The sequence below is a fragment of the Ceratotherium simum genome, chromosome 2, assembly GCF_057802395.1.
Source record: "Ceratotherium simum simum isolate JZ-2026a chromosome 2, ASM5780239v1, whole genome shotgun sequence".
NCBI lineage: Eukaryota > Metazoa > Chordata > Mammalia > Perissodactyla > Rhinocerotidae > Ceratotherium > Ceratotherium simum.
In genome coordinates, this window is record NC_141901.1 from 65,268,145 (window position 1) to 65,292,101 (window position 23,957).

The window sequence follows — 23,957 nt, forward strand, 5'->3', positions numbered from 1 at the left end:
GGCCCAAATCTCCTCCGTCTTTCCCCCCGTTTCTCTTTCCCCGCCTCCTCCGCAGAAGCCGAGCGCCAAACTCAAACTTTAGCAGGACCCGGACGCTTTTCAGGCTAGTACCGCGGGTCGGGCCTGTTGGACTTTTCCGTGCACCGGCGGGGGCAGCGGTCCAACATGAGCCAGGTTCTGTTCCAGGAACTAGTCCCGTTGCAGGTGAAATGCAAAGACTGCGAGGAGAGGTGAGGCCCGCGTTACCCCGTGCCCGCGGGTGGCGGTTGGGGTCGGGCCAAGGGAGAAAGATGGCGGCTCAGGCCTGCGGCTGGCTGTCCAGCCGGCCTCCCCGGGACGCGGGGAGAGACCCAGCTGGGACCTAATGGTTACCTCTCTCACCCAGTCGGGCGTTGCTGAGGGCAGGGAAGGAAGGGTGTGAGGAAATGAGAAGCCGACCCGCATCAAGTTAATGTCAAAAGTCTTAGCTCTGAACGAAATCCTGGAGCTTATAGTCCTGCTCTCTCCTTGTGACAGATAAGGACTCTGGCCCAGAGAAGTTAAATATTTATGCGAAGGCTCACAGTGAGTTCACTGCGGGGCCGGCTCTAGAACTCAGGTCTTGGCTCCCAGCCTTCCTTTCGCTCTCCTTTGAATTATATGAAGCTTAAAAAAATTGAGTTTTATGGTGTATTGCCTCTTCTCATTAGTTACTAAAAATAAATTACGTTTAGTCGACCAAAAACAATAGGGGAAAACCAGAATTTTTATTCATTCATTTATTTAGTCAACAAATATTGCTTGCTTGCAGAACACTTTGCTGGGCACTGGGGATACAGTGGTCAGGAAAAACAGTTCTTGTTTTCGTGGAGTTTACAGTCCACTGGGGAGGAAATAAAGGCCAGTCTCACAGATAAATGCAAAATTACAGCTTTGACCAAGGAGGTGGTGCTATTGGGGCTTAAATAGATTTGACTGGATGTCAGGCGATTTCCATTTTGTCTTAGTTTCCCCACTCATTAGCTGTCTCAACTTATCTGACCCTTAAGTTTCCTCATTTGTGAAACTGATATAACATGCCTACCCACGTGATTGTTATGAGGATCAAGCGTGAAAATGTATGTGCAAGCCAAACGGTGTGCAAAGTGACATATAAAAAATGAAGACATTGATTTACTGAGTTGCCAGTAATATGAAACTAGTATATAGTTCAGAATTGGGTCCAAAAGCAATTGGCAAGCCAGGCAAGGAGAGAGTACCAAAAGGGGCAGCTGCATATGGAGATCTGTGGGTTATTTCAGTTGGTCATTCTTTTATGCTGCCCAATATGGGAGCCACATATGGTTACTGGACTTTTGAAATGGAGCTAATCCGAATTGATGTGCCATAAGAGTAACATGCACATTGGATTTTGAAGACTTACCGTGAAAAAAAAAGGAACGTAAAAGTATCTCAATAATTTTTATATTGGTTATATGTCAAGATGACAATATATTGGGTTAAATAAAATATTATTAAAATTAATTTACATATTTTAATTTTTTTAATGTGGCTTCTGGAAAATTTAAAGTTATATACATGGCTCATACTTGTGGCCTCCATTGTATCTCTATTGGACAGCACTGTTCTAGAATGATTATAGAAGGATAAGAGAAAGGGGGAGCATAATTTCTCATTCCAATATTGAAACTCCTAGCTCTTCTCCATCTCATTACATTGTCACTACAGTTATCTGCTTAAAACACAATTCAACCTTTTCACTCCTTCTGTTTAGAAACCTTTCATATATTCCTAGAACCTGTAGCAGTGGTCAGCAAACTAGAGCCCATAGGCCTGAAGGCCTACTGCCTGTTTTTGTAAATTTTTATCGGTACACAGCCATTCTTATTTGTTTGAGAATCGTCTATGGCTGCTTTTGTGCTGCAAGGGCAGGGATGAGTAATTGTGACAGAGACCTTATGGCCTGCAAAGCCTAAAATATTTACTCTTTGGCCCTTTACAGAAAAAGTTTGCTGACCCCTGACCTGTAGGAAAAACAATCCAGACTCTTTAGTTAAGTATTCAAGGCCAGCTCAGCTCAACAAGTATTTATGAATGCCCACTGTGTACCGGGAACTGTCCTAGGTGCTGAGAATATAAAGCTCCTTCCCTCCTCGCTACCCCCTGCCAAAAAAATTTTCATTCTGGCCCTCAAGAAACTCACACTTTTAATAGGAAAACGAAAAGACTTTCCTTGGAGGGGCAGCATAGCACCCGGTAAGAGTTCAGGCTCTGGAGCTAGATTGTCTGGGTTTAAATCCCAGTGCTGCCACTTATTGACTGTTTGATTTTGTGCAATGTTTTTTACTTACCTTCTCTGTGCCTCATCTTTAAATTGATGATAATAAAGGTGCTTGCCTCATGGGATTGTTATGAGCATGAAATGAGTTAATATATATAATGTGCTTAGCACAGGACCTGAAGCATAATAAGCATTAACTAAACATCAGCTATTAAAGTGTGATTAATGCATGAAGTAATATAAATGTGCTCAAGTCATCGAAAAGAAAGAAATTCAGTTGAAAACAGTGGTAGTGCTCAGAGAACTCTGGAGGAAAGTGATGCAAAATTTTGAAGTCCATGGTTAACACCAACTTGCTTTTTCATTTTTGTTTCCTCAGCTCCCTCTTCTGCCCGATATACTAGTCACACAAGACTATTTGTTATCCTCTGAATATACCTGATACTCTCTCAATACAATACCTTTAAAACTCCTGCTCTTCCCTCGCAAATGCTTTTTCTTTCATAACCTTCAAAGTCTGTCTTAAATCCCTTCACTATAAGGACTTTTTCAAAGTTGCCTAAGTTGAAATTAATTGCCATTATTCGTTTATTAAATAGCATGCTGTAAGTGAAAAATCTGAGTTCCAATTTGGGCTCTGCAATGTGACCCTAACCAAGTTTGTAACTCTGTGTGTCTCAGATTCTTCCTTTGTAGGAGAGAGATAATATTTACTTAAGGATATTGTTGTTGTTAAATAGGACGATATTCATAAAGTGCCTATCAGGTACTCAGTTAGTGTAGGTACTTAGTAAGTGTTAATAACCCTTCCCTCCCCTCTCTTGAAGCCCTAAAATACAATCAGAAGCAAATCTGAGGTAAAGTCATTTAATCTAATCTCAGTTTGAGGGCATAGACCATGTTTATTTCTGTTTGTATCCTTAGCATCCATCACAGTACCTGGCTTAGAGTAGCTTTTACTTGTTTGAATTGAGAGTTTAAGGTTATAGCTACTAGGTGGCAGAGGTGGGTTAGAATCCAGTTCTGCTAATGCCAAATCTAACTGATAGAAAGGATGTTACGCAGGTTTATACATTGTTCAGAGTGTGACATTTATTTTGAGAAATTACATTTTTAATTGAGTTTTTATTGATTTATTTTATATTGTTCCTATGATGTTAGCCATTACAATGCAGAAAATAAGATTTGTGGTTTCAGATAGTATATCCTCTGAAAGCTCAGATTTTTCTACAAGATATTTTGGGGGGGAGTGTTTGAAGTAAACATGGGGAATAGGTTTGATCTATGGGCCTTTCTTCCTCCTTTTTTCTCCTAGCATCAGTGCGTATAGGCATTTGGAATAATGCAACAACATCATTAATATGATTATAAAATTATCATATTAATATAACCATTCCAGTATTATGTAAAGAACACTTTATTAAATGGATGCTTCTTGAATTTATTTTTTTTTACAAATTTGTCAAGTATGACAGGACTTTTAAAAGTGTAAATCACCATAAAAAATTAGTTATCAACTGCAGTGTCATGCCACCATGGCAGTATGTACTAGAAAAAACTTAAAAAGATGAAAACCAAACATAATGACATTGTAGAGCTGAAAAGGCCCTCAAAAACCTGACTCAGTCCAGATTAGGAAATTGAAAGTTTCCCCCTAAGAATGCTTAATTTAAGTGGACTTGGAGTAGGAATGTAATCTGTTTCACATATATTGCTCTAGATATTAGAAAAATAGAAACAAAACGTTCTCTTGTTTTAAAGATAATTCTTCTTATCTTTGCAATGTTCACCAGTGCTGCTTGTTCCTTTTCAGATAACCGATACAAGTTAGGGTAACCTCATCATATGAACTAAGATTTAGCATCCAGTCGTATGTTCAATAAGAAATTTAACTAAAATGACATGTTTTAAGCCAATATAAAATTGCAGGTCAGAGCATAAAAAAACTCCAAACAGTTGAATCTAGCCTTTGTCGACTATCACCAAGTTTTTCCATCAGCACTCAGTTGCTATGTCTATACTTTTTACTTCTGCAGTAGATAAGTAGTAGAATGTGGGAAAGATTTAAAACACATCTTTACAAGAATAACTTAAAATTGAACAAATTCTATTTGTTAGTTTCTTTCTCCGTACATCAGGGAAACACCATTGTTCTTTAATTCTGGTAGAATAGTTTGAGAACCACTTGTGCAGAGATGTTTTTTCACCAGTTTTTCCCTTTATTTCCTGAATTATTTAAACATTTTTGCTCAATTTGATTAATGTTTATGAGCGCCTTTATTTATATTCCTCTCTCCGATACTGGATTATCTAAGATGCAGTATAGAATATGGAAAGTTATGGTTTCTTCCTTTTAGGGTTTAGAGTTGCTCTAGGATTAGATAGATGATAATAATCTTGTTGACAGTACTTCTGTGGATATATTGCATATAGCATATGTTTAGCAGGTGTAGTTTATGGATCTGAAAAAAACATTTTGTGTATGCATAAGGGAAGGGAATGTGTTGATTCTAAACATTCCAAGTAGTCTAATATTACTTCACATTTTAAGTTTTTCAAAGGAAATTTCTCATAAATCAGTTTGCTCATTTGAATTGGTGATTTTTAAAATGTGAAACGTTATTAAATTGATAGTTTGTCTTTCAATAGGTGCTATTTTATAATCAGGCCAGTACTAGGCCTTCCACATCTTTTATCTCATTTAATCCTCTCAACAACCCCATTTTACAGGAGAGAAAAATTTAGCCTCAGTTTAAAAACTTGATTACTTATTAGTGGAAGAACAAGAACTTAAACTTCAAATACAGTGTGCTTTCTAAACATGTTTATAAGTTAGGGAACACCTGTGGAAGATCTTGTAGCCTAAGACCCAAAACTTGAGCTAATACAAATGACAATGATAACTCATTTCATGTGAATGTTATTGATAGTTGGATGTATCTTTTTATACAGGAGAGTAAGTGTTAGAGTGAGCGTTGAACTACAATCAGTTTCCAATCCAGTTCACAGAAAGGTTGGTATTTATTTCTTTTTTGAAATATGATTTCTGTACATTGTAGATAATTCTATTTGTTCTTAAAGAATGTGAGATCTTTTTCTTTTTTTTGTGAGGAAGATCAGCCCTGAGCTAACATCCATGCCAATCCTCCTCTTTTTGCTGAGGAAGACCGGCTCTGAGCTAACATCTATTGCCAATCCTCCTCTTTTTTTTTTTTTTTTTTCCCCCCCCGAGGGCCCCACTAGGTAGTTGCATGTCATAGTTGTACGTCCTTCTACTTGCTGTATGTGGGCCGCCACCTCAGCATGGCCGGAGAAGCGGTGCATCGGTGCACACCCGGGATGCGAACCCGGGCTGCCAGCAGCGGAGCGCACGCACTTAACCACTAAGCCATGGGGCTGGCCCTAAGAGTGTGAGATCTTTTGTTACACCCATCTTGCTTTTTAATTTTGGGCCATTTTCTAATGTGCAAATCTGGGGTGGTAGAATCTACTAAGACAACAACTGAAAGATTATTATACCATATGTTTCTAAAGCATATGGGGAGAATTGAGGGTTGGGAGAACAGTCTCCTTAGGTTTGCCCAGTGCACTTGAAAGTTGCGAAAATATATATTGCTACTCTATATAATTGACTTTTCATGGTATAAATGTGAGAATGGAATGAATTGAAGCACTGCAGGGAGATATTCTTGAATCTTTTACTTTGCCTTTTAAACAGAGGCATTTAGAGCATCAGTGCTATATGATCTTCAAAAGTGTGAGTCCTAACAGAGATGGGGATATAGAATAGAGGGCTAAGAAATACAGCATCTTGTTTTCTCTATGTCGTAGCTTTCCCTAAACATATTCAAGGATCTAGTAGTAGTAGTAGTAGCAGCTTCAGTTTCTTATAGCATCTTGGGGTAGATTTCAAGAAGTACTTAAATAGAAGCAGCTCTAAGAACAGGGCATTCTGAATCAGGGCTGATACCTAGATTGCCAGCTTTCCAGGGTAGAGATTATATGTTTTACTTCTTACATGTTATTCCTTACGCCTGCTATACCTCTTCATTTTCTAGCTCTACTCATAAGTGGTTTAGATTTTTCTAGGACCCTAGCAGTTCCTCAGTAGCCACGAGTAGATTTTATTTCAAATGGGAAGTTTATTCTTGACCTGCATGCTTATTTCTTTATTAATCTTCCATCATCTTGTTGCTAATGCCTGTTTTCTGTAACACCAGTGTTCTCTGAAGTACCTGATTTCTCTGTACTTTTCTGTCAGCTTTAACTGCTATGATGATCTGTTATGCTGTAAATTTAACTACCTGGAAAGTGGTCTTTATGAAAGGTCTTCACTTCATTTGAAACTGAAAACAGATGGGGTTCCACGTCAGCGACCACCTGGAGTGGGAGAGAATAGGCCCTTAGGAAGAAGCCCTGGCCACATGTCACCTGATACCCCTGTCCTCTGCCTGAGAGACAAATGCTCCTTTCTTTTCTAGGGTGGATTATTGTCATTTCTGCTGATGTATTTGCTGCTTTTGAAATATGACACAATTAACTTGAGGGAAACTGAAAATATAATTGAATATGATATAGTCAGTGTTAAAGAATATTTTTGTCATGGTATCATAGTGCAGCAAGGGCTGGGTCTGAGTTTTCCTAAGCCTCTGATAGGATGATGTTCGTAAACTTTCAACTCCTAGCGTTTAAATGACTTTTATAGACCCCTATGTGGCTCTCAAGGAGCAGAATATCTACCCCTGTTTAAGATAGTTAAGTATTTAAAGACTAGTGAAAACCCAGCAGCAGCAGAAAACAAACCTATCTGAAGTATAATGGTGATACATTGATATAATTAGATAATTTCACTTCCAACAAGGATGAAATTAGTCTAAAAGCGTAGATTACTGAAAATATTAAAAAATAACAATTTTCCTTATAGGATTTAGTTATCCGTCTGACTGATGAAAGTGATCCATTTTTCCTGTATAACCTCGTTATATCTGAGGAGGATTTTCAGAGGTAACTAAATTTATTTTTCTGGTCTTATGTTTAATCTAGGAATAAGTAAGTTTTTAAGTTTTATGAATGTGTTGGTACTATTCTCTTTGAAACACAAAGCTATTAGGAACATTTATGTATTTTGGGAACACTAGACTATTTATACTCTGTTCATGATGTTTTTGAAAATAAATATTTCATAGATTATCAGAGTTCTGCTTAAAGTAGCTCAGAAACTTGGAGCTTTAGCTAAATTTATTGACCTTTTCCCTCCCATTGAATAATTCTATAAAAATCAAAGTTCCCTAGCTTAGTTCTTGATTATAAAGGGTGTTCAGTAAATAAAAAAAGAGTCTTTCAGGTTGAGAATTATAATTAAAGATGATAATTAAATTTTTAAAATATCTCTTTTCCTGTCTTCTGTATAGTTTAAAATTCCAGCAAGGTCTTCTGGTAGACTTCTTAGCTTTCCCACAAAAATTTATAGATCTCCTTCAGCAGTGTACTCAAGAACATGCCAAAGAAATTCCAAGGTAAGTCTCATGAGAGCACTACATCATTAAACTCCTCTCAAGAGAAATTCCTCTTTGTAAGACAAGTTGATGACAAAGTATTTTCTTTGTATTGTAAGTACTCCTGTGTATTTTAAAAACTGAGATTAGGACTCCATTAAATCTCAAATTTTAAGGAATCGTGATTAAAATCAGAAATACTTATCCCTTAATTTTCATGTCTTGGCGAAGCCGTTAAAATTATCTGAAATATTTAACAGCATCGAGTAAATGTTTTTATAGTGAACTTGGAAAAAGGGAAGAATAAGATTTTTTGTGTGTATATTCGTATTTCATGTAGCGCTAACGCCTGATCCTTTTATTGTAAAGTTCACCAACCTTTTATCTATTGGTTTCAATCAATTGATGATTGTTGTTTGAATCGATTATTTCATTAAGAACTACAAAATTATGCTTTTCTAATTCTCTCATTCTGTATTTATTAGGTGTAATTCTTCTATAAAGAAGAACTTTTCCTCATCACTTAGGGCTATTTGATTATCTGATAATTCATATAGGAAAGGATAAATGCTTAATTTTTACTTCTGAGTTGTCTATTTTCAGAGTAAGGAGTTGTTTCTGTAGTTACTTTTGTGGTTTCAATGAGTTTTTCCCTTGTTTTTGTTTTTAGTTTTTTGCCTTCTCTCCTTGTCTGTCTCTTATTCTGCACTCATGGGCATTTATATATTCACCATGTTTCAATCAATCCTTTTTCTTGCCCAATTTATTCATTTTACTATTTACATCAATATATCCAGTTTTACATTGGGAGTCCTTTCATATTGGCTCCTATGATTCTAGTATGCCCCCTTCCCTCATCCTTCTATTGTTGATCTGTTGAATGAATCATGAACTTGTGATTCAGTGGAGCTCATGATTCAGTGGGAGAGAGAATCACTATCTTGTAAGTGTGGTGTAATGTGACACTTTCTTTTCAAAGGTTTTTGCTACAGTTAGTTTCTCCAGCAGCTGTTTTGGATAACTCACCTGCGTTTTTAAATGTGGTAGAGACAAATCCTTTTAAACATCTTACACACCTCTCACTAAAACTTTTACCTGGAAATGATGTGGAGATAAAGAAGTTTCTAGCAGGCTGTTTGAAATGTAGCAAGGTAAGATTTAAATTTAAGTTATTCTTCTAAAATAAGTACTAAAGATCTCTGATAAATCACTGAAGAGCTATATTGCCATTAGTTTTTGTTTTCTGAATAAAATTTTTTAAAGATGTTCAGCAGATTTTTATAGCATGTAATGAATTTATTTTGTTTTATTGTTTTTCATTGAGTCAGGGTACAATGAGGATAGAACTGGACCGGGAATTGAGAAAACTTAGGTCCCAGGGTTTTTGCTAATTTTCTGTGACCTTGTGCAGGTCACTTAAACTCGTGGTGTCATGGTTTCATCAACTGGTAGATATATATGGAAATATCTACTGTATCTAGCCTATCTTAAATGGGATAAAATATATGAAAGTGTCTTGAAAATTACAAAGTGCTCTATAACTGTATAAGGTGTGTAGCACAAATAAACAACATTGGGATGCCCCTTAAGAGTTTTCAGAAATTCTCTTTAGTTAAATGCTATAGATCAGTGCATCTCAAAATTTAATGGTACTCAAATGTTCTGGGGATCTTGTTCATGCAGATTCTGACTCAGACGGTCTGAGGTGGAGCCTGAGATTCTGCATTTTTAACAAACTCCTTGGGTGATTCTGATGCTGTACTTTGCTACATTTTGAGTAGTAACAGCTACAGTTGATTAAATTGTGAACTATGTAATTTTATTATTTTTATAAATAGGAAGAAAAACTATCATTGACACAATCACTAGAGGATGTTACTAGGCAACTGAATTTCACACAAAAGGTAATTCAAATTTCATTTTGTCTTTATAACTCATCCAAACATTGGCTCTGAATTGCTTCTTGAATCAAATCCAGGCTTTTGTGTATTGTTTTTCAAAGCATGCTGCCATTGAATTCCCTCTCCTTTTTGCCACACTTTTCCTACCAGTTAATTATCTGCTGCTTTCTGTCTTTGATATTTTATTCCGTCCAAACATTTGTTATCCAATAAAACACATTCCTTTCAAGACTTCATTAAGATAGTATATAATGTCTGTCACATGTTAGCTCTCTGCTCCTCTTTTATTCACCTCATTCCTCCTGTCTAAAATGGCTTTTCAGTTCCTGTCTTCTAAACTTTTCCCTTTCTTCTTTCTGTTAGGTTTAGAATTAATTCCTCTGCTAGGCTTATCATCATTTCAGTCTTAGCTACTACCTTTTTACCCCTAGTCCTTGAAATTGAGGAGGAAAGTATCTGACACACTACATGGCTTCAGGCAGAAAATTGTCCTGCACAACATGGCCCATCTTGGGAACCTGTGATACTAGGTTTTATGTGTGTAAGTGAACTACTTATGACTAACTTGCTCTGCCCGGGGTTGCTTTACTTCTTAATGTCTGAGGAGAGGATTGGGTGGGCAGAGCCAGATTTGACTAGAAGGTTAAAGATAGTTAAGCTTGACCTATGGACCATTTTAGCTCTAAAATTGCTTTTATTCTAGTCTTGATTTCCTCAAATTCAAAAAGTCTGTGTTGGAAAAGGCTTTGAGTATGTCTTGAAAAGCTGTGATTCCATTTTCTTTAATATTCTTGTAATTATTGCCATGTTCTAATCTAATAACTTGTTCAGGAAAATGTCTTAATATTTTGTATTGAATTCTAATACAGACATTATCAGAAAAAATCCAAGAATTAGATAAGTTACGGAATGAATGGGCATCACACACAGCAGCATTGTCAAATAAGCATTCTCAGGAACTGACAAATGAGAAGGAAAAAGCCTTGCAGGTATGAACATTAAAGGAAACTGGAAAAATATTTTGTTATTGCTGTTAGTCATTTTATTAATTAGAAAAGTAATATATGCTTGTTTTAAAGTTTTCAAACATTACAGAAGTATATAAAAATTAAGTCTCTCCTTCAAAGTCTTAATACCCAGAGATAATCTGTAAACCTTTTGATGTGTGTTTTTCCAGACTTTCTCTATATATGTAAATAATAAATATTTATATTTATTTATAAATTTACAAATATTTGTTTATATTTATAAATTTAGAAATATGTACATTATATATAGTTATTGATATATACATACACGCATAGTGGGATTTGGTTTTGTTTTATGCTAATGAGGTCCTACTGTGTGTATTGGTTATAACTTTTTTTCACCTAACGACATCATAGATATCATTCTTTATCAGTTCAGATATTCCTTTTTAGTGGTTGCATAGTATTCATTATCTGGCCATGACATAAATTATTTAGCTACTTACCCAACTGGTATACATTTAAATGCTTCAAAAATTTGGTTATTGCAAATAATACTGCAGTGAACATTTTTTGTTCCTAGAAGTGAGATTACAATATATGACTATAAAATATTAATTAGTATTACAAATTTGCCACCCAAAAAGCTTGTACCAAATGGAACCCCAAAAATAGTACATGACAGTACTTATTTCCCCATACTCTTGTTATTATTGACCTTCTTAATATTTGCCACCTGATAGGCATTATAGTAGGATTAGTTTTAATTTATTTTTCTTAGATTTTTATTGAAGATAAGTATCTTTTCATATGACTTTTGGCCATTTTTATTTCTTTTGTGGATTACTTTTTAATATCTTTTGCTTACTTTTTTCTGTATGACTCATTTTCTGCTGCTTTATAGCATGGATTTATTTTTTACCTTTGTTACAGCTTCTTTAGTATTAAATTTTATTTTTGTTTTTATGCACTTTACTAGATGTTTGCTTTTAAAAGTATAGCTTGATGATATTTTTATATGTAACTTTCACCCAAATCAAGATTCAGAAAATTGTACCACCCCTCTAGGTTCCCTTGTATGCCTTCCCAATCTATATGCCCATAGGAGGTAATCACTATTCCAACCTCTATCATCATTGATTAGTTTTGCCTGGTCTTGAACTTCATATAAATGGAATCATACAGTATGTACTTATTTGTGTATGGCTTCCTTCACTCAGTGTAATATCTCTGAGATTCGGTTGTGTTCTTGTGTGTTTCTTTTTTTTTAAGATTTTATTTGTTTATTTTTCCCCCCAAAGCCCCAGTACATAGTTGTGTGTCATAGCTGCACATCCTTCTAGTTGCTGTATGTGGGACGCGGCCTCAGCATGGCCAGAGAAGCAGCGCGTCGGTGCGAGCCCGGGATCCGAACCCGGGTCGCCAGCAGTGGAGCGCGCTCACTTAACCACTAAGCCACGGGGCCGGCCCTTGTGTGTTTCTTTTTCTTGTTATGTATTATTCTATTATTTGAATATACCTAATTTATTTATTTTCCTGTTGGTGGACATTTGGATTGTTTCTGATATTTTGCTATTATTAATTAAACTGCCATGAACATTCTTGTACATGTCCTTTTGTGAACAGATACACTTATTTTCCTTGGGTATATATTTAGAATTGGAATGATTACGTTCTAGTGTAGGCTTATGTTTAGCTTTGGTTTCTGCCATTTTTCCTAAGTGGACATACTAGTTTACACTGCCATTCTGTGGGTGTCTAATTAGTACCTCATGATAGTGAATACTTTTTCATATGCGTCTTGATCACTTAGATATTCTGTTGTGAAGTGCCTGTTCGAGTCTTTAGCCCATTTTTAAATTAGGCTCTTAGTATTTTTCTTAATGATTTGTAGGAATTCTTTGTATATTCAGGACATGAGTCCTTTGTCAGATATATGCATTGTGAATATTTTCTGTCTGTGGCTTGCCTTTTCATTTCTGAATGGTATAAAGAAGGATATTTTACCTTTATCTATTATGTATATTATAAACATTTTCTCCCAACCTGTCATTTGCCATTTACTAGTTATCTTTTGCCAAATATAGTTCTTTTTATTTGAATTTCATTAAATCTGTCCATCTCTGCCTTTATGGTTTAAGGCTTCATTTCGTGTTTCACCCCAAGCTTATGAAAGATACTCTCCAATATTTTCTTCTAATACTTTTATAATTTTCTAGTATTTAACTCTTTAATCTATTTGGAATATATTTTTGTGGAGTATGATATGAAGTAGGTATTTTTTTGACATAGAGTCAGTGAGTTGTTCCAATACCATATTTCCCAGTGATTTAAAATGCAACCTTTAGTATGTACTAAATTCCTTTATGTATTTGGGCTTGTTTGTGGACTGTTGGGAAGAACTGATATCTTTGGAATTTTCTTATCCAGTAGAGAGAACTATCTCTTTATTTCTTCAAGTCTTATTTGTTTAAAACAGGCTTATCGTTTACTCTTTATTTCCCTCCTTTTCTCCTTCTCTTCTTTCTTTTTTTATTTTACATTTCTGTTTAATTTTTTTGCCTAGAGATTTTATAGGTTTTTGCTCTATAAATGGAACCATCCATATCCCACCACTGTGATAATTTTCTAATTGTTTATTGCTGCTGTGTTAATATCATACCCATTAATTCTAAATTATATTTACATGTTTGCATATTAATTTACATATTCTAATAGTTTTGGAGTTGATTCTCTTAGGTTTTCCAAAAATAGTAATTTGTCCCTTCCTAAGATTTATGTCCTCTTTTTTCTCTTGTACGTAAAAGTGCTGAATAATAGTGGAATCCTTGCTTGTTCCAGTCTTTTTTGGTAAATGCCTAAAATATTTCACCATGAGGTATGATGTTTGCTCTGCATTTGAGGAAGTTTTCTTCTTTTCCTGGCTTCCTAAGGGTTTTAATCCAAAGAGTGCTAAGTTAGATGAAGTGATTTTTGGGAATCTAACCAAAAATCATATCATTTTTTTCACTTAATCTAATAATGTAATAAATGATAATATATTTCCAAATGTGGAACCATCTAAATTTATAGAATAATACTGAGTCAAAGAGATTTTTAATAAACTGTTGGATCAATTTGCTAATATTTAATTTAGGACATTTGTGTTTATATTCATAGGTGACATTGGTCTGAGATTAGCCTTTTCCTGAACTCTTAGTCTACTTATTAAAATTATAGGCCATAGACTATGGTATTAGACTTATGTTAGCATCATAAAATGAGTGAGAACATTTTCCAGTTTTATCTATGCTGCGGAACAGTCAAATAACAAGGAATTATCTGTTCCTTGAAGGCCTGATAGAATTAGCTTTTTATCATTTGGGTCTGGTGCCTTTTTGAGGCATTTATCTTTAGGTTCTTTTCCTGTTTCCTCCATGATTATTGATCTGTTTGGATTTTCTGTTTTTTCTTGAGTTAGTTTTGTTAATTTATATTTCCTTGATGTGTATTTCATCTGTGTGTTTAAATGTGTTAGTACAATATCATACATATTGTCATATGATTTTTAAAATCTTCATATCATTCCTTATATGTTCTTAATTTTTTTTTTAATGAGACCATGGTTTGTCTGTTTTTTAGTGTTTTTGAAGAATCAGTTTTTTATTTCAATAGTTAGTTCTACACTGTTTTCCCCCCTATTTCATTAATTTCTGTTATTTACTAAATTATTTTTGGCTCTATTTTCAAACAAGTTAGGTTGTAAAAGTCTCATCATAAGTGCATTTGTTAACTCCAAAGTGACTGAAGGATTTCTTTGTATTCCTTACTGCATTTTCTAATAGGGTTGTGAATCACTCCTTTGAGACTTTAAAACCAGGCCACTCTTCTCTTCCTGCTGATAGATATTCTATAGGGCAGTGATTTTAAAACTTGAGTGCACATCAGAATCCTCTGAAATGAACAAAGTAGAAAATGTAAATGTTGTAATCCTATCCCTTACACTATCATTTTTTTTAAACAAAAACTCCATAATTTACATGATCACTGAGATAAAACCAGTTCTTTATTTTTACTGCCTTTGGCCTCAGTTGCCTTTAGTGTGTTTGATTACCCTCTTAGACAATTACAGTTAGCGTCTTTACCAGTTTGCTCCGTTTTTTTTCCTTGATTGCTCCCTCAACTTTTTATCCAAGGTTGCATTTTCAGTTTTACTTAGATTCTTTCTTGTTTTATCTCTTTTTCTCCCTTCCAGTTTTCCAAAAATGAGGGAATTACTAAAGTAGTATGTAAAATTCTCGAAGTATTTTATGAGAGAGATACTCCCCTGAACTTTTGGTAGACATCTTTGAATGGTTACAACTTTTCTGGAATGCAGTTTTGGAACTTGAATCAAGCTTTATATTTGCTTACATTCTTTGACCTATAATTGATCGTAAGGAAATAATCTGAATTTTGGATGTATGTCTCTGTACAAAAATATTAATCATAGTTTTATTTATAGTTGTGAAAAATTGGAAACTCTGTCCATAGTAGGGCAAGGGTTAAATGAATTATGGTATAGCTATGGGATGGAATGTTGTGCAGCAATTAAAGTGTTTACAAAGAGTTTTTAGTGATGTGAGAAGGTGCAAATGCTAAAGGAATAAAAAGCGTGATTAAATTATATAAATAGCTTCATCTTAATTTGTTAAATTTAAATATGTATATTGTGTATGGATGGGTGATGTCAATTTAAATAGGTAAATGACCGGAAAGGAATATTCCTAAATATTCAGAGTGACTCCATGGATGAAATTATCGGTTATTTGTGATTTCTTTCTTTGCCTTTAAGAGCATGTATAACTTTCATAATCAGGAGAATATACTTTATTTTTGAAAGGTGTTTAGGATTTGGTAGAGTTCATCAACAGAAATTAAGATAGGTTTGTGATATGATTCAAACAGTCACCGGAGATTACACAGTTACAACCTCGTTCAAATTTTTTTGTTGGTAAAATGTAACTACTAAATGTAAGACTGAACTAGTGAACAATACCTTGCCAATTTTACAAGTTTAGGTGTTTTTTTAATTAGAAAACATATATATTAGTTGTAAAAAATGGAAACAATATAATGGTGTTTAAAGCAAATACTGAAAGTTCCTTATGTACCCACTCATTTTTTTTTTTTTTTTACACAAATAGGTTCATGCTGTATATACTATTTTGCACTTTGGTTTTTTTTTTACTTAGTCAGATATCATTCTTCCCTTAACTTAAACACCATTGCTTCTAAACATATGTGGGTTTAGGAGTAACAGAAATTATGAACAAGACCATAGTGGTAAATAAATTTGCCTTTGTTGACCTTCCTTTCTCCTTCGTGAAATCCATAATTGAAAATAGATCCCCTTTAAAACAGAGACATATAATAATTATAAAGAAGATTAATTAGGATTGTTTTTTTCTTCAAATCTTCTCATCTTTGTATTTCTGTTTTTCTTTGAATTTTGGTCCTGTATGTTTATTATGTAATAGGCACAGGTTCAGTACCAACAGCAGCATGAACAACAGAAAAAAGATTTAGAAATCCTCCACCAGCGAAACATCCAGCAGTTACAAAACAGATTGTCTGAGTTAGAAGCAGCTAATAAGGACCTAACCGAAAGGAAATATAAAGGAGACGCCACTGTCAGAGAACTTAAAGCAAAACTGTCTGGTGTTGAAGAGGTAGTGAATGTTGAGTTCGTCCCCGTCCCCCGCCCCCCCTCCCCCCCCCCCGTTTAAAAGAACCATTTTAATTTGGTAATTTGATTTTAATTTGGTTACTTTATTACTTGTGTGGGTGGTGTTCCTCTGGATGTTCTGCAAGAGTGTCTTGTGGTGTTAAGGTAATCAGTTCAGACAATGCAAAAAAAAAAATTGAGAATCTAACATCTGATAAAAGGGGCTAATTCAGAACAGAACTAAGGTAAATTTGGATTTTTTTTTTTCCTGAAGAAGATTCGCTCTGAGTTAACATCTGTTGCCAATCTTCCTCTTTTTTTTTTTTTTGTCTGTGAGACGTGAGCCACTGTCATAGCATGGCCACTGACAGATGAGTGGTATAGGTCTGCGCCCAGGATCTGAACCCGGGCTGCTGAGCAGAGCGTGCCGAACTTAACCATTAGGCCACTGGGGCTGGCCTTTGGATATTTTTAATTAGAGTCTTGAGGAACAGCTCATTGGCACAGCCCTCAGATCTCTCAGTGTACTTTTAATATCAGCACCGTGTAGCTCAGGGTACTCAGTGTTCACAGGGCTGGTTCTTTCTCAGCCTACTCAAGATATCTAACAACTATATGAAGTTAAGTGTCTAGTAATAATAATGATAATAGTAATAATGATAGCTAATGCTTACTGAACACTTGCTATGTGACAAGCACTGTTTTAAGTGCTTTACATATATTAACTTGTTTAATTCTTATAACAGTTCTTTTAAAGTAGGTACTATTATTGTCCCCATTTTACAGACGATGAAACTAAGACACAGAGAGGTTAAGTGACTTGCCCAAGGTCACAAAGCCAATAAGTGGAGGAGCAAGGATTGGAACCCTCTATTATTAGCCTGTCTTTAGTACTACCTTGTTCCTTCAGGCAGCAGAGAAATTTAAAAATTCTTGCTATAGTGGCACATTTGATGATGCTTTGGCACTGAAAATAGAATCCTTCCTAGCATTATTATACATTATTGTTATATGAATTATCAGGAAACATATGTAGATTTTGTGAAGTGTTATCATATTTAAATGAAAAGGTCACTAGTGTTATTCTAACTCACAAGACTTCTAACTCCATTTCACCAGTCTGTTAGGCTTAGCAACTCTAAGCCTGACCAATTTTATGTTCAGATCTTCATAGCATTCTGTCCCAACAGTAGATGTTTTCAGTTCATCCTCCCTACCCTCTTCACTTTTCACGCCAGTTAGTAAAACATTTCAGTCTCCATAGTACATTGGATAGCCCGAATGCTTCATTATAATGCTGTACGATTTCTTCTGTCTTAGCTTTGAAACTGGCCAGTGTATAAACAGAGTGCTTCATTATGTTGGTTTTTATATAATCAAGTCTGTCTGATAGCAAAGTTTGTGCTTCTAAAACCACTATGGTATAATACTACAAAGTTTAGGTTTTTGTTAAAAATGAAAATTACCTAGGAATACTATATACTGGACTTTTGTATACCAGCAACATTTGGGTTGGTATTAGATGATTGAGAAGTGATTTATTCTAGATTTTTAAAAAATCTATTTTTAATGAACTATTATTTTTGCTGTTTTTGTTTTAAAGAACAAACCAAAAGGAAATCCAGAAATGTTAACATATTTGTTGACATGGGAAGATATTTGTAATATATGAAGAAGGTAGATTATAAAACTATACAGTATGAGCCCTTTTTTTAAAAAAAAAATCTATATATGTAAGCAACAGAGAAAAATGTGAACTCAAGATCATGGCTCTCACCCTTGTCTATTCTTAGAATCAGTTCAAGAGCTCTTAACTGTCCAAGTGCCCAGGCCCTATCTCACACTCACTAAGTCAGAATCTGTTGGGGATGGTACCAGGCATCAGTAGTTTTTAAAGCTTCCCAGGTGATTTCAGTATGCAGACTAGATTGAGAACCACTGCTTAGATGGTAGAATGATAGGGTTTTTTTTATCTATTTTGTATATTTTGAAGTTCTATTATAATGAGTGTTTATTACCTAAGTGATTTTTTAAAACTGTAAATTTCAAGACATCAGAAAATTCTTGTTACTAGTTTTTAAAATTATAGTAATTTATTTATAAATCACGGCATTTTATTTTCCCTTGTTGTGATTGAATTAGGTATTACTGTATTTTATAATTATATTCCAAATCTACAAGTTACATATACCTTTAGAGAGACTTTCATGTCCTTTAAAAATACATCAGTACTAGAACTTTAAAATTATTAAAGATATTTTTTATGTTTTAAACATCTTAATTATAAATAACCAGACCAGCCAACTTCCCTTTTTCATAGTGCATCATTTTTTTCCCCTCCTCTAGGAGCTTCAGCGGGCTAAGCAAGAAGTCCTCTCTTTGCGAAGAGAGAATTCGACGCTAGATGCTGAATGCCATGAAAAAGAAAAGCATATTAATCAGCTACAAACAAAAGTGGCTGTTTTAGAACAGGAAATCAAGGATAAGGAGCAGCTTGTTCTAAGAACAAAAGAAGCATTTGATACAATCCAGGAACAAAAGGTTTATTTTAAAATTTTGTAAACAAATTGATGATCACATGTACAAGTGATGTTTTTCCTAAACAGACACAAATGTCCTAATAGTCATGTTTTTTAAAATATATATCAGGTGGCTTTAGAAGAAAATGGTGAGAAAAATCAGGTACAACTAGGAAAACTTGAAGCTACAATAAAATCATTATCAGCTGAACTTCTTAAGGTTTGTTTTTAAAAATTTAATAGAATGTTAATATTTCATTGGATTATGTAGAGATATACATATGAAGCTCTTTTACAGGCAAATGAAATTATCAAGAAGTTACAAGGTGATCTGAAAACTTTAATGGGTAAATTGAAACTGAAGAACACAGTAACTGTTCAGCAAGAGAAACTCCTGGCTGAGAAGGAAGAAAAATTACAAAAGGAGCAAAAGGAATTACAAGATGTTGGACAGTCTCTCCGAATTAAAGAGCAAGAGGTAGTTAGTATTTTAGATTTTTGCGTGTGTTACTATTTGCAAAGTAGAACAAATTTCCTCAGATGTATTTTTTAAAATTTCTCCTTTGTTATATTAGAGAATGGCTTTGGCTTTTTTTTTTTTTTCCCCAAAAGAACATGACTAGATTCAACAGAGTTAATAACCTATTTCAGTTTGAAAAGTTACTTATGATGGCTCAAATACTTTGAGTGTTCACATATACGTATGTATATGTGTGTGTCTATGTATAAAATAAATATTTTATCACATAGGTGAGCTAATTCCTTTATTCTTGAATAATAATTAATAGTAATGATTTAATTATTTAATAGTAATACATTTCTTCAGTTTTTATTTTAGCCTTTATTATACTTATTATGAAGATTGTCATATTTCAGGTATGCAAATTACAAGAACAGTTAGAAGCTACAGTTCAAAAACTTGAAGAAAGCAAACAGCTTCTAAAAAATAATGAAAAGTGTAAGTATTTTACCTTTTTATGTAAATGAAGTTTGTAGTTATGTTCTTAACCTGAGAATTTTATTTGAATTCATAAAAGTCTAGGTGTAAATCAAGATATTGCTATATACAAATAATTTCTGCGTTGAATATACTGTATTAAAGTCTTTGCTATAGTAAATTATATCATCTGCCCTGTAAAACAGTTAACCATCATTATAAAGAAAACCGTATCACACGTGTCAACAACCCAAAATTAAAAGTGCTGAAAATATTGACTATAATTTACTGTTTAAATTCTTCGCTACTTCTTTTTCTAATTGCTCTGTTTACCTAGGAGCAATAATATGAATTATTTGAAACTGACATATAAGATTAAGCTTTTAACATTTTCTCGGTTTCTGGTATTGGTTATCAGACGTAAGAGTGTGAATTTTAAATGAACTGTAAGATATCATTCTAGAAATGAAAGCTTTCAAAGAGATCCTTGACTAGCAGAAATATATGCTTCTGATCGTGATAGAATAAGGAGTCCTATGAGGCAGTTGCTAAAATAATAATCTTTAATGATAAAAATTTAGGTGAACCTGTATTGTTCCCCTGTGACGTTAGGTACTTTTAAAACCTTAAAATTAAAAAATATCTCAATATAATTTTTAAGTGTTTAAAATTATTAGGAAAATAAAAATAGTCAAAATTCCCGGGGCCGGCCCCGTGGCTTAGCGGTTAAGTGCGCATGCTCCGCTGCTGGCGGCCTGGGTTCGGTTCCCGGGTGCACACTGACGCACCGCTTCTCCGGCCGTGCTGAGGCCGCGTCCCACATACAGCAACTAGAAGGCTGTGCAACTATGACATACAACTATCTACTGGGGCTTTGGAGGGGAAAAAAAAAAATTCTTTACCTTGTTTCTTGTTCTTTTATTTAAGTGATCACATGGTTAAATAAAGAACTAAATGAAAATCAGCTAGTGAGAAAGCAAGATGTATTGGGACCTTCTGCCACTCCACCTCTACATTCTAGTAGCAACACAATCAGAAATGGAATTTCTCCTAACTCTAATGTGGTAAGATTTAAATTAAGATGGAAGTGATGTTAGTAAATTTCCTGAAACAAAAATATTCCTAGATTGTTAGGAAGTCTCCATGACTTAAGGTGCTGGTGCTAATACAACCAGAGTCCTACAATTATTAGGACTAAAGTAGAGTTTAAGTTGTACTTAAAGTGGGACCTAGAGGTATACTTGCTCTTAACAAAGAGGCTGTATTTCAAGGGCACACTTCTTTCTAAAATTTTAATGGATATAGAAATCATTCAGTATTAACTAAAGTAATGCCAAATGTGCTGGAAAACTTTAACACACACAAAGTATTTATGAGGCCTCAAGAAGGGAGAATGGGGTTTGACTCAAGTTTGGAGCTATGATAGAAGAAGCCTAAACTGAATTCTATTAGAAAAAGAAAAGAAGAAAAAGAGAAAGAAAAGCCCTTACCAAGCTTGTCAGCTCTAGATTCTAGAACAAAGTGGTTATGAGATATAAACTGTCTAGCTCTCACAACCAGGTCTCTTGCTTTTTTCTTGCAAGAAATAAGAGGAGAGAAAAAGAAAAGCAGCTCCTTACATCTAGGAGCTGGCTTGGTACTATCAGCTAGGCCTAGGTGTTGCTGGGAGCTGGCCTAGCACTCACAGCTAGGCCTTGAGACTCTCCTGTTGAACATAAACAGTTTCACAGAATATCAACATCAGTCAAGGCCACTCTATGACTGTGATCGATCAAGACCACTCCATAATCGTGTCTGAACACAAACAAAAGTATGGACGTTGCCAGACCACAAAAATGGGCAAGCATCCTCCTATCCTGGCTAACATGAGTGACTGCTGCTTCATTAGCAATCATTGCTTTGGTCTTAATACATTCTTCCTGTCTCATTAGATAAGATTTATTCAGATACTTAGTTATACAATTATCCCTGTTTTCTGAGAGCTTCCAGTCCACAGCAAAGCCCCACTTTCTTAAACTGTCCCTTAAATCACGTAACATGTGCCTAAGTCCAATAAATAAGTCCCTTTTAAGACCCTCTTCATGAGACACCCCTCTTATTAGGTTTCCCATGGTGTGCAGTCTTCCCTCATTGTAAGGAGCAATAAACCCAGTGTGTACACCTATAGATATGTTTCTGGTAGTCTTTGGCTGGAAGGCATTGGCAGAGGAGTTAAAATGCAGATGCCTAATTGAATTTTTAATCTACTCTAGTAAATCAGATAGTACTTGACTTTTAAAGAAGGGAAAGGATTTCTGGTAAACTGGAAAAAGGTGCAGAAAGAAGTGCCCATACCAAATTTCAAATTTGGAAGAAGTTGACAGGCTTAACCTTAATGACTGATGATAAATAGCTGTGTGAAAGATAGTTTTATCATACAGCCATTGATGTACACAGTTGCTTTGTAAGATTTCTGTTTCAGTTGTCTTATAAAAGTAAACTGTTTTCATGACATTAATTAATGGTGGTATCACTATACTGAAAATTAGCGACAAAGCAAATTATTGTCTCAATTAGTCTATTTAAGAACACAGATCTTGTCTTTACTCAGTCTGACAGAAAATTATTTTTATTTTTAAAATCCCTGATTGGCCTGTTGATCTGTGACTTCCCTCCCCACCCCTTTTTCAGGAATGGGAAGCCTTGAGGGAACCAAGATCGTTCAGAGGTCTTTGTTTTAACTCAGTTCAAAGGCAGGTCCAGTGGTTTGTTGTGTCTAAGATTGCACAGCCACTCTGAAAAGCCCTGTGTGCCAAAGGTACCCCAGCCTCATGCTCTATAATAAAGCAGAGTTTTGTGGCGTTATGATAAACAAAATTGGCCTCTGAGATAGTGCTCTTAACTATTAGTTATTATAAGAGATGCTAATGCCTCCTGGATCATCGTATACTATTAGAACTAATTTCTCATCTGTAATCTTTTTCACGTTTTTATTTTTAGGTTGATGGTAGACTGACTTACCCAACTTGTGGGATTGGTTATCCTGTCTCCTCTGCATTTGCATTCCAGAATACCTTTCCTCATCCTATATCTGCCAAAAATACCATCCACCCAGTTTCAGGACCAAAGGTAGACAAATTAACTAATACTTTTTATTGAAAATTATAGCAACTTATTAACATAAACATATTTTTCATCTTTTAAAAATTAAGTTATTCTTTGATCAGTTGTTAAGTATTAGATACTGTATGAGATGAATATATTACTGAATATCTAGTATATATATGCACTATATGATATTTCTTGTGTCACTATAATTTATAAAAACCTGGACATCAGTCTACTTATTTATTCCTATTCACTCTCCATTTTTTTTTAATTCAGGTAACATTGGCTTATGACGTTATATAAAGTTTAGGTTTACCTCATTATATTTCGATTTCTGTGTGGAGTACATCATGTTCACCACCCAAAGACTGATTACCATCCATCTCTGTACATATGTGCCCTTTTGCCCTCCTCCCTTTCCCCTTCCCCTCTGGTAACCACCAATCTAATCTTTCTGTGTGTTTGTTGTTTTTATCTTCCACTTGTAAGTGAAATCATATGGTATTTGACTTTCTCCAGCTGACTTATTTTGCTTAGCATAATGCCCTCAAGGTCCATCTATGTTGTTGGACCTTGGGCAAGACCTATGGACAAGATTTCATCTTTTTTTATGGCTGAGTAGTATATATACACCACATCTTTATCCATTCATCCATTGATGGGCACTTAGATTGTTTCCAAGTCTTGACTATTATGAATAATGCTTCAGTGAACATAGGGGTGGAAATTATCTTTTTGACTTAGTGTTGTCATGTTCTTTGGATAAATACCCAGAAGTGGAATAGCTGGATCACATGGTAGTTCTATTAATTTTTTGAGGAATCTCCATACTGTTTTCCATAATGGCTGCACCAGTTTACATTCCCAGTAGCAGTGTATGAGGATTCCCTTTTCTCCACATCCCCTCTAATACTTATTTCTTGTCTTGTTAATTGTAGCCATTCTGACGGACATGACGTGATATCTCATTGTAGTTTTGATTTGCATTTCCCTAATAATTAATGATATTGAACATCTTTTCATGTGCCTGTTGGCCATCTGTATATCTTCTTTGGAAAAATGTCTGTTCAGATCCTTTGCCCATTTTTAATTGTTTTTTGTTGT

General features: G+C 34.8%; 1 protein-coding gene across 1 annotated transcript in view; it reads left to right on the forward strand.

Annotated features, from left to right (window-relative positions):
• The first annotated feature begins 45 nt into the window (after window positions 1-45).
• The window catches only part of SASS6 (SAS-6 centriolar assembly protein), a 36,763-nt gene continuing 12,851 nt past the window's right edge, over window positions 46-23,957 (forward strand). Inside the window, exons 1-14 of the mRNA XM_004420783.3 lie at window positions 46-230; window positions 5,213-5,273; window positions 7,185-7,264; window positions 7,672-7,776; window positions 8,735-8,906; window positions 9,594-9,659; window positions 10,526-10,645; window positions 16,123-16,314; window positions 18,657-18,851; window positions 18,960-19,049; window positions 19,128-19,307; window positions 19,706-19,787; window positions 20,694-20,830; window positions 22,746-22,874. Of these exons, the coding sequence (XP_004420840.2) occupies window positions 166-230; window positions 5,213-5,273; window positions 7,185-7,264; window positions 7,672-7,776; window positions 8,735-8,906; window positions 9,594-9,659; window positions 10,526-10,645; window positions 16,123-16,314; window positions 18,657-18,851; window positions 18,960-19,049; window positions 19,128-19,307; window positions 19,706-19,787; window positions 20,694-20,830; window positions 22,746-22,874 (1,674 nt within the window). The 5' untranslated portion in view covers window positions 46-165. The remainder of the gene's footprint in view (window positions 231-5,212; window positions 5,274-7,184; window positions 7,265-7,671; window positions 7,777-8,734; window positions 8,907-9,593; window positions 9,660-10,525; window positions 10,646-16,122; window positions 16,315-18,656; window positions 18,852-18,959; window positions 19,050-19,127; window positions 19,308-19,705; window positions 19,788-20,693; window positions 20,831-22,745; window positions 22,875-23,957) is intronic.